Source organism: Trematomus bernacchii, unplaced genomic scaffold (assembly GCF_902827165.1).
Source record: "Trematomus bernacchii unplaced genomic scaffold, fTreBer1.1, whole genome shotgun sequence".
NCBI classification, from domain to species: Eukaryota; Metazoa; Chordata; class Actinopteri; order Perciformes; family Nototheniidae; genus Trematomus; species Trematomus bernacchii.
In genome coordinates, this window is record NW_022987881.1 from 462,501 (window position 1) to 479,246 (window position 16,746).

General features: G+C 41.5%; 1 protein-coding gene across 1 annotated transcript in view; it reads left to right on the forward strand.

The window, feature by feature from the left end:
- The window catches only part of doc2b (double C2-like domains, beta), a 173,478-nt gene that overhangs the window by 139,872 nt on the left and 16,860 nt on the right, over positions 1-16,746 (forward strand). The window contains exons 5-6 of the mRNA XM_034114158.1: positions 4,323-4,449; positions 15,815-15,972. Of these exons, the coding sequence (XP_033970049.1) occupies positions 4,323-4,449; positions 15,815-15,972 (285 nt within the window). The remainder of the gene's footprint in view (positions 1-4,322; positions 4,450-15,814; positions 15,973-16,746) is intronic.

Here is a 16,746-nt window from a genome sequence, read left to right on the forward strand (position 1 = left end):
TTTTGCACAAACATTCAAGGATAAATCCCACCAACTTTCAGGTTATTGTTGGTTATCATGTTATTGTTATAAACTGACAACACTCACACACATTTATCTAGTTTTTTGTGTGTTGCAGTGCAGGGAAGATATGAGCGTTTCACTCCCGCAAAAACAATAGACGTCAATTATTCCGACACCTCCTGAGAGATATGATCTGATTAACGCTCGCATGCACAAAAGCCACACACATCTCTTCACAAACAGCACCTTGATTATCCATTCTCCTGGAACAATACAGAGAGAGGAGCCTCCACAGATTGAGATGTGCACCTGTCCTTGCAGCAGATATTATAACTTCTGTGTGTTTCGTTGTGATTACATCCCCTACACAAGATGCTAACACACATCACTGCTGCACAAAGGCTGCATGTTTCCAGAGGCTGATTGTTGGGAGAAAAGCACTTGACACGAAGCGTACTCCACTACATGAGTGTGAATCATGTCATGTCAGTGCTTACATATCCTGCATTTATCCAGGACCCAGATCTGAGGAGAGCAGCGCGGGTTCACACCAATAATCGACATTCATTATAATTGTAATGAAACGCTGGAGAGGAATATAGATCAGGAGTGTAAGTGAAGCTCTGTGTACCAGTGACGTGCGGTGAGGTTCATGGCTGGTGAGGCACTGACTCTTTCAGTCAGATTTACAAATATTATAGCCTATTTTGACCTTAATCGAAATATTCTGTTATTTTCAAAAGCTTTTTTAGTCTGATGCTATGATTAATTTTAAACAGACCGATCAACAAAAGGATACCCAAAATCTAAATATTGGATTGTTCTTTCTAAGTAAGATCCCATTTTAATTACAGTTGTGGTCTTACCTTGACTTGAAGATGAATATAAGTCCATGCTATCCTTCTGGACAACAATCTCTATTACTGTTTTGTAAAAGTCCTCCTTATCTTCCTGTAGTTTCAAAAGTTGTGTTTGTTGTTTGCGGTAGAATAACAGTAGCAACAAGAACCTGTGGGCTCACGTGCGCCCCCTTCAGTGCGGCAGAGGTTATGGCTGCCTCCCCATGTAATTGTTTCATTGCCGTTGTATGATAAGACCAGCGAGCCTAAATATGATATATACGTGAAATAAGTTATTTAGAGACTATGGATGGCGAGGATAAATGTAATAAAGGGATCTACAAACATCACATTGGTGACCTACAGTGAGATGGTAACAGGCATGCGCTTAGGGCCCGCTTTCCAGCCAGTTTCTGTGGGGTGACACATTCTGAATTGAGGCAGAGCTCATCTGTGCCTCCCCTCAGAATGCGTCACCCCACAGTAAATGGCTTGAGCGCGCTCACAAAATAAGTGGCCCCGCTAAATTAGTGCCCGCGCTCCAGCAAGTTACTGTGGGTTTACGTGAGGCAGTGCTCGTGCTTGCCTCACTTCTCATCGCTCCCGTAGCGGAGCTCGGCAAATTTGCTGATTTTGACTATAAAATGCGATTGGAATCATACAGAAATCACATTTACACAAGATCAGTGGAGACATTTTATTATTATTATTATTTAGTTTTTCTTTAATTGTTTTTCCGTTACATTGGAGTATGACAGGTGAGGCTCTGCCTCCCCTGCCTCCACTGACTGCACGTCGCTGCTGTGTACTGTATGTGCAGGTCAGTGTGTGATATAAGGGATCTTCTTCTATTGATCGGAGACTACACTGGCAGACTTACAGGAGAGGATGCACTGAAAAGATGAAGCAAGTGTTTATGGGTTCAGAGGATTGAAAACGAACACATTATATAATATGAGACGTACACCAAAGCCGTTTCCTTCAATGCATACGTCAGAAACGTTTTCATTATGTTATGTTATCCATTCTGTATCGACACAATCTGAATACTCCACTGAGACTTCAAGGTTTTCAATTGGATCAAATAAAAAAATAGGGATGCAACCAAAGATTATAATCTAATCATAAAGAACATGGAGTTTTATTGTAATGAAATCTGTTCTATTAATAAAGTGTTGCTTTTCTTGACCTTACCCATTTAATCGAGAATCCTTTGTTTCACAATTAAAAAGCCTGCCTCTGTTATATTAGATTAAATTAGATTACATTTATTGTTATTACAAATAGTACAACGAAATTAATTTGCAATAAAATTCCTCAAAATAGTGAAAAGTGTCCCTCACCGTTTCTCAAGGTCCACAGTTGAAGATAACGTCTTTAAATGTTTTGTTTTTCAGTCCAAAACGCAAAAATATTTATTTTCATACACAGAATTATTTGGTCATTTTTGCAGGAAATATTTCTTTTAAAGTGAATTGATTAGTGCAGCTCTGGTGAACAATTGTGATTGTATCCACGCTGTTATTCAACTCCGAATGAAATTCAGTTATTCCTTATAGCCAATAGGCTTGTTTGAGACGAGCTGCGGCTCGCCTCGAAAGTAGACGAGAATAGCCGATTGCAGCCGGGGGGGGGGTCTCAAAAAGCTCGCCTGAAGTCGGACAGCTCGGAGTCGACCTGACTCGGTTTGCATTTATAAAGAATGCACAAATGTGTTTAATCGTTAATGTCAGATATGTACTAAGTAAATACATTTGTTCCTGCTCAAGATTAGATTCAACTTGTTATTGCACAGATTACAGGTACTGAGACAACGAAATGCAGTTTAGCTTCTAACCAGGAGTGCACAAAGCAGTAAAGTGAAAAGTAATGTACACAATCTACAGAATAAAATATAGAATGAATTGAATGATGAATAAACAGTGAGGGGTATGAATACACTAGATATACACAGCAGCCTATGAGCAGTATGAACAGTATGAACAGTGTGTTGTATGAATATGCTAAGATATATAAAGTATGAAAACGGTAAGCAGTGCAAGTATAGTATAAAATATATAGATATTAATGTAATGATGATAAACATTGTGGAACGATGATGAAAAAAGTGAATGGAAGTGGCGACGTAAAACTGACACTAAACAACAACAAACTTTTGCCGAGCCAATGGAGAGTTTCATCTCCAGCACGGGGTAAAGACCACCAATGAGCGCTCAGCTCGAGATACCAGCGAGTCGTTTCCCATCAAGCATTTCGCTTTTGCAGCTCGTGGAGAGAAACTGCTCCGCCTCACTCTCAAGGCTTCCGGCGTCTTTGTCCCGCGATATTTCAACGTCTCATGCAGTCGAGCCTCCAGAGCAAAGGTGCATCTCACTTCGGTTAAATGGATTCCTTGCGTCCCTCACTTGGGTCGTTTCCCTGCGTCTAGTCCCTCCCACCAGGGAAGCATGGAGAGACGCAAGGAAACCACGAGAAGCAGGGAAATTAGTTTCAAGAGCAATGGGACGTCGTTTCCTCCGGAGCGTCACGTAAAGCGACGTCCGTTTGTGACGCCGCACAGCTGATCGTCTGACAGCAGCCAGATCGGTGCATGCGCTTCATCATCCAATCAGTGAGCGATACACAATAAGGGGGCGGGGCGAGTGTCTGAGGATTTCACCGGAGGATGGTCTGGTAGTTCCTCGGTTATCGCTCCTCCGTTATCACTCCTCGATCCTCGGTCCTCCGGCACAAATAAGGCCATTGGGACGCTACTCAAGATGGCGCAGACAAATCAACTTCCGGTGATACCGAGCCCGAGGAGCGAGGAAATGAAAAATAACCGAAGTGAGACGCACCCCAAGTCGGACAAAATGACTAACCATCATGCAACGCACTAGCAAGACGGCGGTCGCAATTGCGCAGGTCTGCGTCGGTCTCGCTCATCTCAAACGAGCCTTATAGCTTCACCTCTTTATGTAGTTTTATCAAAATAGGAGCAGAAGTTTTTATGTTAACAGACGTATAAACCAACAAACAGCAGTGAAAACAAAAGCCAACTGAATGCACCATGAAACTCTGCACAGTGCAGTAATCAAATCTATAAAATCTGCACAGTGAAAGGAAGTTAAAGTCCTGATTTGGTTTCAAATAGTTTTGACATTGACAGAACAAAGTTATTTTTCCATCTTCTGAAACATCTTCTTCCTCTCACTTTAGAATAGTGTTTTGATCTGGAGATGGCCGAATGCATCCTAAAAGCGTAATTATCCCATCATCCTCTGTCAGGCTGATGGAGTCTGACAAAAGTCTCATGAACTCTGCAGAAACATCAGGGCGTTGCTTCAGTGCTAAAGAGTCAGATTTATAGAGAAGAGTTTGAATTGAATCCCTGCGATGGAGGATGATGAGCTTCAGGTGGTTTTATTGTTTAAAGCTTCATATCTGCAGCACAAGAAATATCCTGAGCCCAGCTTTATTCTCTCTTCTCTTTTCTTTCAGGATTTCCGTGTGTGATGAGGACAAATTCAGACACAACGAGTTCATCGGGGAAACGAGAATCCCCCTCAAGAAGCTGAAGCCCAACCAAATCAAAAACTTCAACAACTGCCTGGAGAAACAGCTGCCGGTGGGTCTGACAGAAGTATCTCTAAATGTGATTTCATGGTTAATAAGTGAGAAACTAGAGCGAAGACGATACATGTTAAACCTTGGTTTTTTTAGATCATGTATGTCTAACTATATAAAAGATACCAATAGCAGTGAAACGACACAAATCTCGATACAGGATGCAATGCCACGACGAAAAACGTAAAGAAAATGCGATGTATTTCAACGTACACTTCTGTATTACCATTTGCATAGCTATTGAAGTTAAGCAGGTCATAATTCTTCTACAATATCTATTGTTAGGGAATAATTTGCTTAGGTATTCAACCTTCGACCCAGTTAATCGTTTTCTCTCTTTACTGTCTCTTTTCCCACGGCATAGTTCTACGGCCTTGGGTATTGCTGCTATCTCTCTTAAGGGGGAGGAGCTTGGGTATTGCTGCTATCTCTCTTAAGGGGGAGGAGCTTGGGTATTGCTGCTATCTCTCTTAAGGGGGAGGAGCTTGGGTATTGCTGCTATCTCTCTTAAGGGGGAGGAGCTTGGGTATTGCTGCTATCTCTCTTAAGGGGGAGGAGCTTGGGTATTGCTGCTATCTCTCTTAAGGGGGAGGAGCTTGGGTATTGCTGCTATCTCTCTTAAGGGGGAGGAGCTTGGGTATTGCTGCTATCTCTCTTAAGGGGGAGGAGCTTAGGTATTGCTGCTATCTCTCTTAAGGGGGAGGAGCTTGGGTATTGCTGCTATCTCTCTTAAGGGGGAGGAGCTTGGGTATTGCTGCTATCTCTCTTAAGGGGGAGGAGCTTGGGCGCATTGTTGATGCCAGTCTATGACCGAGCACAAGCCGCCATGAGGTAGTTTACTGTTCAGGGACGTAGGTTCCCTGGCGCACATTCTTTTCTATGGACGAGAGCTCTAGTTAGATTCAGGGTCCATATTGCTTTAGTCTCGCTGATAAAGAATGTTGATGATTACACTCTGAACTAGTTAAACATCGAGCTACAGAAAGAGTTCTTCAGAATTGGTTTGGCAACCGCTGTGTCAACTCGTGACACACCGCATGTCGTGTCAATTCTCCGACCGTAACTCCAAATAAACCAGCAGTGTTTGCCATCAAAGCTCCAGCTCTCCTCGTGTCTCTCTGAGTCCTGTTTCCAATTGCTTCAGAAGTTTTCCCCCATCTATTATATGCTGCTGTGAAAACTATATTTATTCCAGTTTTACAGGAATATGTTCATTTTTCATGTGAAAGTGAAAAATGTCTATTTCCGTTTCTGTAACTCTAACGTGATTTCTTTAAATGTGATTTTATGTCAATGGAAAACCCAAAAATATTAATTTTAATATGATTTAAAACAGCAAAAAGCAGCATTACTCAAATAATAATAATTATAAAATCATAATCACCTTTAAGAGGCTGAAAACAGCTTTTCAACTTAAAGGGGACCTATCATGCAAAATGCACTTTGTGATGTCTGTTATGCATCAATATGTGTCCCCGGTGTGTCGGGGAACTCACGCAGCGTCAGAAAATAAAACCCTCTCTCTTTTCCTCCGTACCCAAATCTTTTAAAACGGGTGTACAACGAGCGGATACAGATTTCCATCCGAACTGACGTGTCCATCCGTGGTGACGTCGGCGGACCCACAGAAAGTTGCTATCAGAAACAATGCCTGACGTGTTTTGGACGTCTTTGTTTACATTAGCAAGCCTCGCTAACACTCAGAGCTAACCTGTACTGGAGAGCACATGTGTTTAAAAAGCAGGAAATAAAAAAAGAACTCACCTTGTGGTAAACCTACAAGAGAAAAAGCATTTGAGCCCCATACTGTTTCAGAAATAATCCTTGACGTGGTTTAGAACAGGATGGCGTTTTATCACAGCAGAATTTAACTTTATCTCTGGTAGAATTCTGATCAGGCATTGGCTCCGCCTCCTCTTATTTATTTTTTTCAAGCTAAGGACCTAAAATCTGCATTTCTCTAACAGGGCTGCAAAAGAGGGGTTTGAGCAGTATGAGGGATGGCTACAATGCATGATCTGTTTGGTATTTTGAAAAAAAAACTTCACAGACATGTTTTATATAGGTATGGCCCTACAATATATTTTTTAAATATAGCATGATAGGTCCACTTTAAATAACATTAACAATTCCTTGAAAAATGTATAAATATCAAAATAGTTGGTGAATTTTTTCAGTCACTTATCATTGCGGCACCAAAAAACATGATTTCATTCGGGTAGAACCATTTTTTATAGTTTTTTTTATATGAAACATCACCTCTCTACATCGTTATGGCATGAATCAGAATCTCTGTAAGGTGATGACGTGGGAGTAACAATTAATGATGTACAATAGACAAGGTCAGATCTGATATCTGACTCACATGTATTTTTATATCCTGAACCACAAGCAGCACTTCCTCTCATGATGTTTCCCGCTGAATCTATACCTTCCCCGTGACTAAATGTGAAAATTATTCAGATAATTGAATGTGAGAACTGCTTGCAACCACAGCAGAGAGTAGATGGACTCACTCCATACGTGCTCTGTTTGTCTTTTAATGCATTTCCTTTCAGTAACGTCACCGTGTCGGAGCTTTTAACACATCTATGTTAACCATCACAACATGCAGAGGCTTTCAGAGAAGCAGATGTTTGTGTCTCTGTTGGGTTGTTGACTATTTTGGAAAAAGCTGCATATGTGTCTTACTCTGACAGGCAGAGTTTGGACACGTTTCACATAGAAATCCTTCAAAGTGAAGCTGGATGCAGAGAGAAGGAGCTCAGAGAAAGAGGCTTTCTGCTCCACTTCCTCTTGAAGTATAACAGATAAGGAGTTTGGACTGCACATGAAATACTGTTTGCAGTGTTGGAGAGAAAAAGGCACCGAACGGTTTGTCGTAAAAAACCCAGCGGTGTGTCTTTTAAGGTGGATTTGGACTGTCAGGCTCATAAATATCAGACAGGCTGTCGACTGGTGAAATGGACCTGTCAAAAGTTAAATATAGTGTAGTAGAAATGCATAAAACAACATGCTTAAAAGTCTAAAAACATCTCTACTAAATGTAAACGATGCACCTTAAATATTACGTTTTCTCAGCTCGTCTCAACATGGAGAGACTCTAACCAATATACCACAAAAATGATGAATATGATTTCATTCATGCACCCTATTCTAAGGGAAGCATTTACGCAATGTGGTGCCTTTTCATTTCAGGTTCTCACTTTGTATTTCTTCACCCCTTTCCCTCAAACTATTTTATTTTACGTAGACACGTTGTGCCTCTCTTCCTCTGTTTCTTACTTCTCTCTTCCTACCCCTGTCTCTCAGACCTATCCTAAGGGAGCAGACACGTTCTGCCTCTCTATCTCCGAGGGTCAAAGTTCATATGGCCAGGGATTCCTTTGAGCGATATGCGCCGGCCCGTGCCTTAAGCCTTGGACTTCTACACAACTGCTCAGGTCTTGATAGATTGAGTGGGGAAGTTCAGGAGAACAACAAGGGTACATTTTTGTACAGCCACATTAATGTAACACTGACAGAGATTTGAATACATTGATAAATTGTCTAAGATATCTTTCAAGCAAACATTTAAAAAATAATGACATTTCCAGCCTTTCATTTGAGATTCTTCTACATTTTCACAGTTTTTTATTCATATAATAGTGGATATATTTTGGTTTTACCCAGAAAAACAACCATTTTGTAACTATTTAATGACATTATGCAAACCAAATGAAGATAAATAGTTGTATCTTTAATAATAAATAACCTTATTGACAACAAATCATAGAAGGTTTTTTGATTTACAGTAAGGGAGGAAATTTATTTTATTGAGCTTTCAAAAAGATGGATTCAGGTGGATGTCACCGATCTTTCAGGTGCCGCGAAAAAAGAATAATAATAATGTGAGCATCAGGCAGGACAGCAGGATAATGACATCTGGCACAGAAATGTGTGAACAGCAAAGGATCAGACACTTGTATTTAATGACGGGTTTTCCCACTTTGTACTGTAAAGGAAATTGGAATTGATCATGGCTGCAGTACATGGAAAGCTTCCCTTTATTCCAGGATATCACCTGACCTGTTTTCCTGGAAGCTCCTAAGGGACTGAGTATTTCCTGGAAGCTCCTAAGGGACTGAGTATTTCCTGGAAGCCGGTCACTTCCCCTTTAACATTATTGTTGCTGCTTTGTTGCTAGCTAGAGAAACAGAAAGTGATGCATATCTGTGTTATTCAGCTCTACTTTCATTTACAGCCGTCTTCAGACAGTCACTTCCGAGGTGTCCGGTTATGCTGCGCATTTAATTCAATTCGTGGGCATCCTCCAGCCAATCTTAATTGAGTTTTATGTCAGGCAATGGTACAATTAGCTGGAGAATGCACAGCAGCGTGTTTGTTTGTGTAAGTGGATTTAATGTTTGGAAAAAGGGAAATGAAGCTCTGTGAAAGAGAGCAGCATGTTGTGTTCATTTGTGATTCTTAATGTTTTATCGTATTTCATTTAGTCTGTTAGTTGTGTGTGTTTATTCAGGTCATTCTCATGTACTGTTGTAGTTACGTGTGTCAAAATAATGAGGTGTTATCATCGTATGAGCATTTAATAACACTCAAATGTACATACATATTACTAGTCAGGCTGTCAACTCAGCTGTCAAAGAGCCAAACTCTTTCCACTTCTGATGTCATTTAACTTTGCCACTTTATTTTCACTTGTTCTAACGCAAACCTTAATCGGATATCATTACAAATATTGTATAACGATGCATGTTTTTCATAGCTTATTTATCTACCCGATTAAAAAATAACAAAGAGAAGAAGTCAAGTTAAAGCAAAAAGGCCAGCCATGCTCCATGGATTATCTGTGAGTTTTAAATAGAAAATAAGACATCTGCATTTCAATCAGGAGAGACGTGTTGATGTAAGAATACATATGTATTGCCAGGAATACACAAATGAATGTAATGGAGGTTTGACGATTAGGCCCCGTACAGGAGTATCATTCGGGAGGGGAGAACCGATCCGATGAAACCCCCCGGGGTCTAGACACTGGTGGTGGTGAATGGATAGTTGGGTTCGGTCTGAAGGGGAGTGGCTTAGCTTGACCCTTGTGGTGGTGAATGGATAGTTGGGTTCGGTCTGAAGGGGAGTGGCTTAGCTTGACCCTGGTGGTGGTGAATGGATAGTTGGGGTCGGTCTGAAGGGGAGTGGCTTAGCTTGACCCTGGTGGTGGTGAATGGATAGTTGGGGTCGGTCTGAAGGGGAGTGGCTTAGCTTGACCCTGGTGGTGGTGAATGGATAGTTGGGGTCGGTCTGAAGGGGAGTGGCTTAGCTTGACCCTGGTGGTGGTAAATGGATAGTTGGGTTCGGTCTGAAGGGGAGGGGCTTAGCTTGACCCTGGTGGTGGTAAATGGATAGTTGGGTTCGGTCTGAAGGGGAGGGGCTTAGCTTGACCCTGGTGGTGGTGAATGGATAGTTGGGGTCGGTCTGAAGGGGAGTGGCTTAGCTTGACCCTGGTGGTGGTGAATGGATAGTTGGGTTCTGTCTGAAGGGGAGGGGCTTAGTTTGACCCTGGTGGTGGTGAATGGATAGTTGGAGTCGGTCTGAAGGGGAGGGGCTTAGCTTGACCCTGGATTCAGAGGGACAGGAGGTGAAAAGGGGTGGAGGAGGGCTGCGTCGAGTCACCTGAAATGGCAGCTGTCAGAGGGGGGAGAGCAGATTTAAAAGGTTTAGCGGAGCGCTATGATAGGCTTGTGTGAATAGAGCGAAGTGATTGGTTAAGCTGGGGAGTGACGCCCCCGATCACTTATTGAGAGGAGAGAGAGTAGTAACATGGCCATAGTAAATGAATGAGTAAAGACGGTCTTCCTGGTTGAACTTGCGCTGAGCTTCATTTGTTAATTGATTTCTAGCGTCCTCTGTGAGGTTTGAACTTCCCCCCTCACTTCCTGTCTCTTGTGGTTCCTGTCAGCCTCTTGTCACCGAGTGCATCTTGTTAAACGGACACAGAGAGAACAGTTGTCCAAAATGAGAGGAGGAGACAGGAAATGGATCTGACAGTAAACTGAAACATGTTGGCGTGGCAGATGAAATGGATGCCGAGCACACGAGTCCAGAGAGACGTCGTGTAAAAGTCGTCAGTGATTCACGGAGAGAGAGTCCACTCCCCGGAGATTTCTGATTAGCATCCCGCTGTGGACCCTGCAGGACGGGTTGCTGTGAAACGTATCCAACAAACAGAGCCAGAAGTCTGGGGAGACTTTTCTGTTCGCATGTTCATTTTATTATTAAAATCTATTCTGCTCATTTTCAGGTGTATATCAGTATGTAGTGTCTCTACTTTAAAGAGTCCTCTCCTGCTGATGGTCAGGTATATATCAGTATGTAGTGTCTCTACTTTAAAGAGTCCTCTCCTGCTGATGTTCAGGTGTATATCAGTATGTAGTGTCTCTACTTTAAAGAGTCCTCTCCTGCTGATGGTCAGGTATATATCAGTATGTAGTGTCTCTACTTTAAAGAGTCCTCTCCTGCTGATGTTCAGGTGTATATCAGTATGTAGTGTCTCTACTTTAAAGAGTCCTCTCCTGCTGATGTTCAGGTGTATATCAGTATGTAGTGTCTCTACTTTAAAGAGTCCTCTCCTGCTGATGTTCAGGTGTATATCAGTATGTAGTGGCTCTACTTTAAAGAGTCCTCTCCAGCTGATGTTCAGGTGTATATCAGTATGTAGTGTCTCTACTTTAAAGAGTCCTCTCCTGCTGATGTTCAGGTGTATATCAGTATGTAGTGTCTCTACTTTAAAGAGTCCTCTCCTGCTGATGTTCAGGTGTATATCAGTATGTAGTGTCTCTACTTTAAAGAGTCCTCTCCTGCTGATGTTCAGGTGTATATCAGTATGTAGTGTCTCTACTTTAAAGAGTCCTCTCCTGCTGATGTTCAGGTGTATATCAGTATGTAGTGTCTCTACTGTGACATGTCTCCATGCTTTAATGTTCAAAAAGCTCTCATTCTGCCTGTGCTGCAGCACCTCTTTTCACCCTCTGTCTGAAACCAGAGCCCAGTCTGCTCTGATTGGTTAGCTGGCCGGCTCTGTTGTGATTGGTGATTGGCTTAGAGATGTCCCGCCTCTTAGCCTATCACGTACAATGTCGTACAATGTGTGGGAGCGCTAGCTAATATAAGTGCAAGTGTTATGTAGTGATGTCATGACGTTCTGGAAGTAAACAAAGGAGTCCAATGGAGCCAGAACGTAGGGATTTTAGCCTTTGCAGACCATTTACATGCACTAAAACTTACATAACACACTAAAGGAAAGGGACAAACCCCAAAAAGCAGAATAGGGCCTCTTTCGAATGGACTGTTGTGTTTGTAGAAATGTATTATTGACTTAGGTAACTGCTAAAACCTTGAATTGCAGAAGAGACCATGTGTTGGTCTTTAGCTATGAATTTTAAAATAAAAAATGTGCATGACGTCACCTAATCGTAAAGTGTAAGGACTGAGCATGTGCAAAGCAGGAAGTGATAAGCGTTTTTCAGCTTATTCAGTCCTTATTTGTTTAAAGTGGACCTATCATGCTATATTTGAATAATATAGTGTAGGACCATACCTATATAAGGCATATTTATACTTTTTTTTTTTCAAAATACCAAACAGATCATGCATTTTAGCCATGCCTCATTTCGCTCAATTTGACCATTTTTAGCTCTGTTTTAGCAAGGGCTGATTCTGTGAGAACAGCACCACCTACAGGCCTGGCATATGTACTACAGCGTCTCCAGCGCTTTCGAACGGCAATGGCCGTGGCTGTCTCCTCCTGATTGGTGGAGTTGGCCCAATAGCCGTAGCGCCACCGTCCTGACGTCAGGACAGTGTTCAAATCTGGATCAGTTTTTATCAGATCCGTTGCAGCCCCTTTTTTAGAGATTTGGGTATGGAGGAAAATAGAGAGGGTTGTGTTTTCTGACACTTGGTGAGTTCCCTGGAACACCGGGGACACATATTCATGTATACAAGACGTACAAAAGTGCATTTTGCATGATAGGTCCCCTTTAAATAAATGGGCACCTTCTTGGCAATGGTTTCCAGACGTTATAAAACATCCATGAGTTCAACACAAGGGCAAACCGTTTCCATTTATTCCAATGTATTTCTACTTGTAACACATGGACACGCATGGACGCAGATAATTGTCATAAATGTGCAGACCTGATTGCTTTATAGTACATTGATTTAATAAAACCACTGGGGAGAGCTAGTCAGAATTGTGCAAATAAGACAGGAAGTTGTTATCTCTAAAGGACTCATCAAGAAACAAAGTCATTTAAACTACTTTTTCTAGGACTAAATGTGTGTTTTCTCCAATGAGAAGTAATTTCTAAGACGTAAAAACTTTAATGCATATCAATTTGAAAATGGCACAAACCAAATTGAAAGAACTCCCAATTCCCACATTTCTCCAGCTCCTGATAAGCTTGAAGTTGTTAAGCCTCGGAGCGTTTCCTCTGCCGCTGATATGAACGCTCTTTCACTGTATGTGTGGTCGAAAATAATGCTGATGTACGGGAAAGCTCGGTGCATATTCACACAATCAGCCTCTGCGGAGTGTTTCTGGTAAATTGCATTTCTAAGTCATTGGCGAAATAAAAAAGGAAAACATTGCTCTTTAGTGGAATGGGCTGCTTTTCTGTAAGAAGTCAAACACGGCGGTATATATTTTTCTCTATGGGGAGCTTCATGTGTCCCGGGGAGCGAATAAATGATGTGAGAAAAGTAAAAGCACTAACCTTTAACAGAACTGACTCATTGACTGATTGATATTTCATCAAACGGCGGGAAAAGGTAGAACTGCAAGCTTGAAGATCCTCGGTGTTTATCACTGAATGAGCAGCAATCGTTCGACCGATTAATCAGTTAATTAGCTCACAGGGGACTTTTTAAATAACATGCTGAAAAATCCAATTAGGTAATGGACAAGGTGAGGACATGTTTGCATTTATACTGAAGGAAAATGTGGCTCGCTTTTGTCACTTCAGATGTTTTTCTTGTCTCTAAAAATCATGGCAGATTAATTTTTGATGAGGCTATTTACTCACCATCCACCACAGAGTTGACATCAATCAGCCAATCAGAGTTTGGCTGCTTTTCAGGACTACAGCTGCACAATTTATTACATTTTAAGGGTCAGAAATATGCCAATACACAGCCGGAGTAAGTACTATATACTGCTGTATACTGTATTTACGCTCAGTGTATTTATTCTTATTTAAACATTTTAAATATATTTACCTTTACTTTTATCATTTATTTTGTACAGACTGCTGATAGATGTGTATATAACTGACTGTTTGTACTCTGGTTAGACTCTCCTAATTTCGTTACACTATGCTTGCATTATGTAATGACAATGAAGTAATCTAATCTAATCTAATCCAATCTATATTTGGAAAATATTTCAAAATATCTGAATTAAGTATTTTGGTGCTGCAGAGAATTCCTGGTATTTTAAAGACTAAATAAAAAATCCTTGTTTGGTACAGATGCTCTTAAATTAAATAATAATATATATTATAAAATCCCACTATGATCATTTAAATAATAACTATCAATGGCAAGTAGTTTGCATTTTATAAATGAATATTTCCTCATATGGCGAAACATATCTCAATTGCACTATTTGTCAAAATATTCGCAATTATTCAAGACATGTTTTCAAAATCGTGCAGCCAATTTCAGGACACACAAATGTCAAAAAGCTGCTGTATATTTTTTTTAATTGACACGCTTTAACTAAATGCTGTTTTAAATAAAGAACAAACACTACTGGGAGTGAGAACATTTCCAGGTAATGATGTTTCTGTCTGCACGGATTAATATCATGTTGGAAATTAAAGCTTTGGTTTGATCCAATGATGCCGATGCCAGAAATGAGAAAACATCAGATGCTTTCAAATGATTCTGGGCATGAGGGGAAACACTGACACTCTGTAGCATTTACATTTCAATGTTGTTCACTTTGTAACACTGGGGATTATTTCCAGAGGTGGGAAGTAGTGGAGTACAAAGACTTCATTACTGTACTTGAAGGTCCCATGTCTTGGCCATTTCTACTGATCATAATTCCATTGTTGAGGTCTACTAGAATATATTTAAATTGTGCAATTTTCTAAACTCACATTGGTTTCTCATACAGCATCTCTGTATAGTATGTGTATTCACTCTCTGTCCTACATGGCTTGTTGGAGCTCCTGCCCACCCCCCCTCCCTGTGAGCCCACTGTGCTCTGATTGGTCAGCTCGCCCACTCTGTTCCACCACCGTTACAGCGGAACATCAGTGATTATGTGTTACAATGGCGTTAGTTAGCAACCAGGAAATGACACCAGTAATGACAAACAGATGAGAATGCTCTGCGTGGGGTCTGGGTGCCGTGTTGGCGGGACGTTGCGCGGCGCGGACAGTGTCAGCTGGGTTCATTTCCTGCTTGCTGCGTGGGGTCTGAGAGACAGTGAGACATTGCGAATGGACGTGGGAAGGGGGGGGTGCTGAGGGGGCTGCAGCACCCCCATCTGCGAGGCTCCACTAGCACCCGCACCCCCAAACGCGGCGCACCTACAGTGTAAGCGCGCCACAGTTTCGCCGCTGCGAGGCTCCACTAGGTCCATTTGGGTATGGGCACGTCACTGTACCCAGGAAGACAAAGAGAAATGTCCAACGAGGCGTTCTGGGGCAGCATAGACAGGCCTTTTCTGTGTTAGAGTTTTACTCGCTACAGGGTGTACTTTGAGGGTTTGTGACTCTTCAGACCGTTTACATGCAGAAAAACCTTCATAACACAAGGGGGCGGGTAATAACCGGAAAAGCATGACATGGGACCTTTAAGTAAATCTTTCTGGTATCAGTACTTTACTCCACGACTTTTTGCTTTTACTTCTTACATTTTCCAAACAGGCTGGTTCCTTTAGTTTGAATGTGTGTTTGGTGGCGTGATCATTATTATTTAGAGTCATTGCGTGCCTATTGATTTGAACACGATCCGTGTATCCATCATTTCCTGGTCTTCTCTAAAGAAGAGGGACCAATGAAAACGTTGTCATGTTGCCGTTGTTCAGCATGGAAACATTCATTAGCTAACAATGACATTATTGTTCTATTAATATAAAGGGAGGTCAGGTACTCTTTAAAACAGCTGCTAGTTATGGGTACTTTTTACTGAAGTACATTTCAAAGCCCTCTTTACTTTTACTTGAGTAAAGAAGTTTAGTCAGTACTTCTACTTTTACCAGAGTATTTTTAAACACGAGTATCTGTACTTCTACTTGAGTAAAGGATGTGTGTACTTTTGCCATCTCTAAATATTGTCTTTGTGTTTTAACTCTGCAGGTCAACAAGACAGAGGACAAGTCCCTGGAGGAGCGAGGACGCATCATGATCTCTCTGAAGTACAACACCCAGAAGTCGTGTCTGGTGGTGGGGATCATCCGCTGCGCTCACCTCGCCGCCATGGACGCCAACGGCTTCTCCGACCCCTACGTCAAAACGTCAGTATGCTAACTGTTAGAAAAATATCACTGGTCACCGGCTTGATCTTCAATCTCAGGATCCATGTATGTGTGATCCTCTCCAGAATGGAAGTAGTCATCACATACAGAGCATCAACTAGTTCCTGAACAGTGTCCTTCACATGCTGATATCCAAGAGAGGGAGTTACACAGTCACAAGATGGAGGAATAGAAAGCAGTATTCAATGTTTACTTCAGATTAGCTCCACGTCAGAAATGAGCATGCTTGTCATATGTCTATCTCCATAGAGGCTGAATCATCATGTTAATCACATAGCTATCATATGCCTCAAACAGTCCTGATGCTCTTCTAGGTAATCATACATCCTGTCATGTTCACAGCTACAGTTGGGATACCTTTGTTATCACGTTACTCTCAGATTGGAAGAGTATATTCAGTATTTTCCCAACACTAACGGTTGCAAATTCACCCGAAACAGAAACTGGAACCGTTATATCTTAGCTATTAAGAGCTTAGACAGTGCTCTAACTTAATTTGGTGTGATTGCATACAACATGTGAGATAACTTTTAATGACAATTCTGGTAACTTTACAACTTGTGTCTTGTTTTATAGTTTTCTTCGCATCGAAGGAGTTCATAACACTGGTGGGAAAAGCAACAGTCTGATCAGAGTAAACACAGCTCTAGCAAAGCAGTCATTAAGAGCAACAATACCCCACAGACCTATTAAAGTAATGAACAAAGGGGTTAACTACACACACTCTTACCTAGTTGCTAGATCTTAGTAATG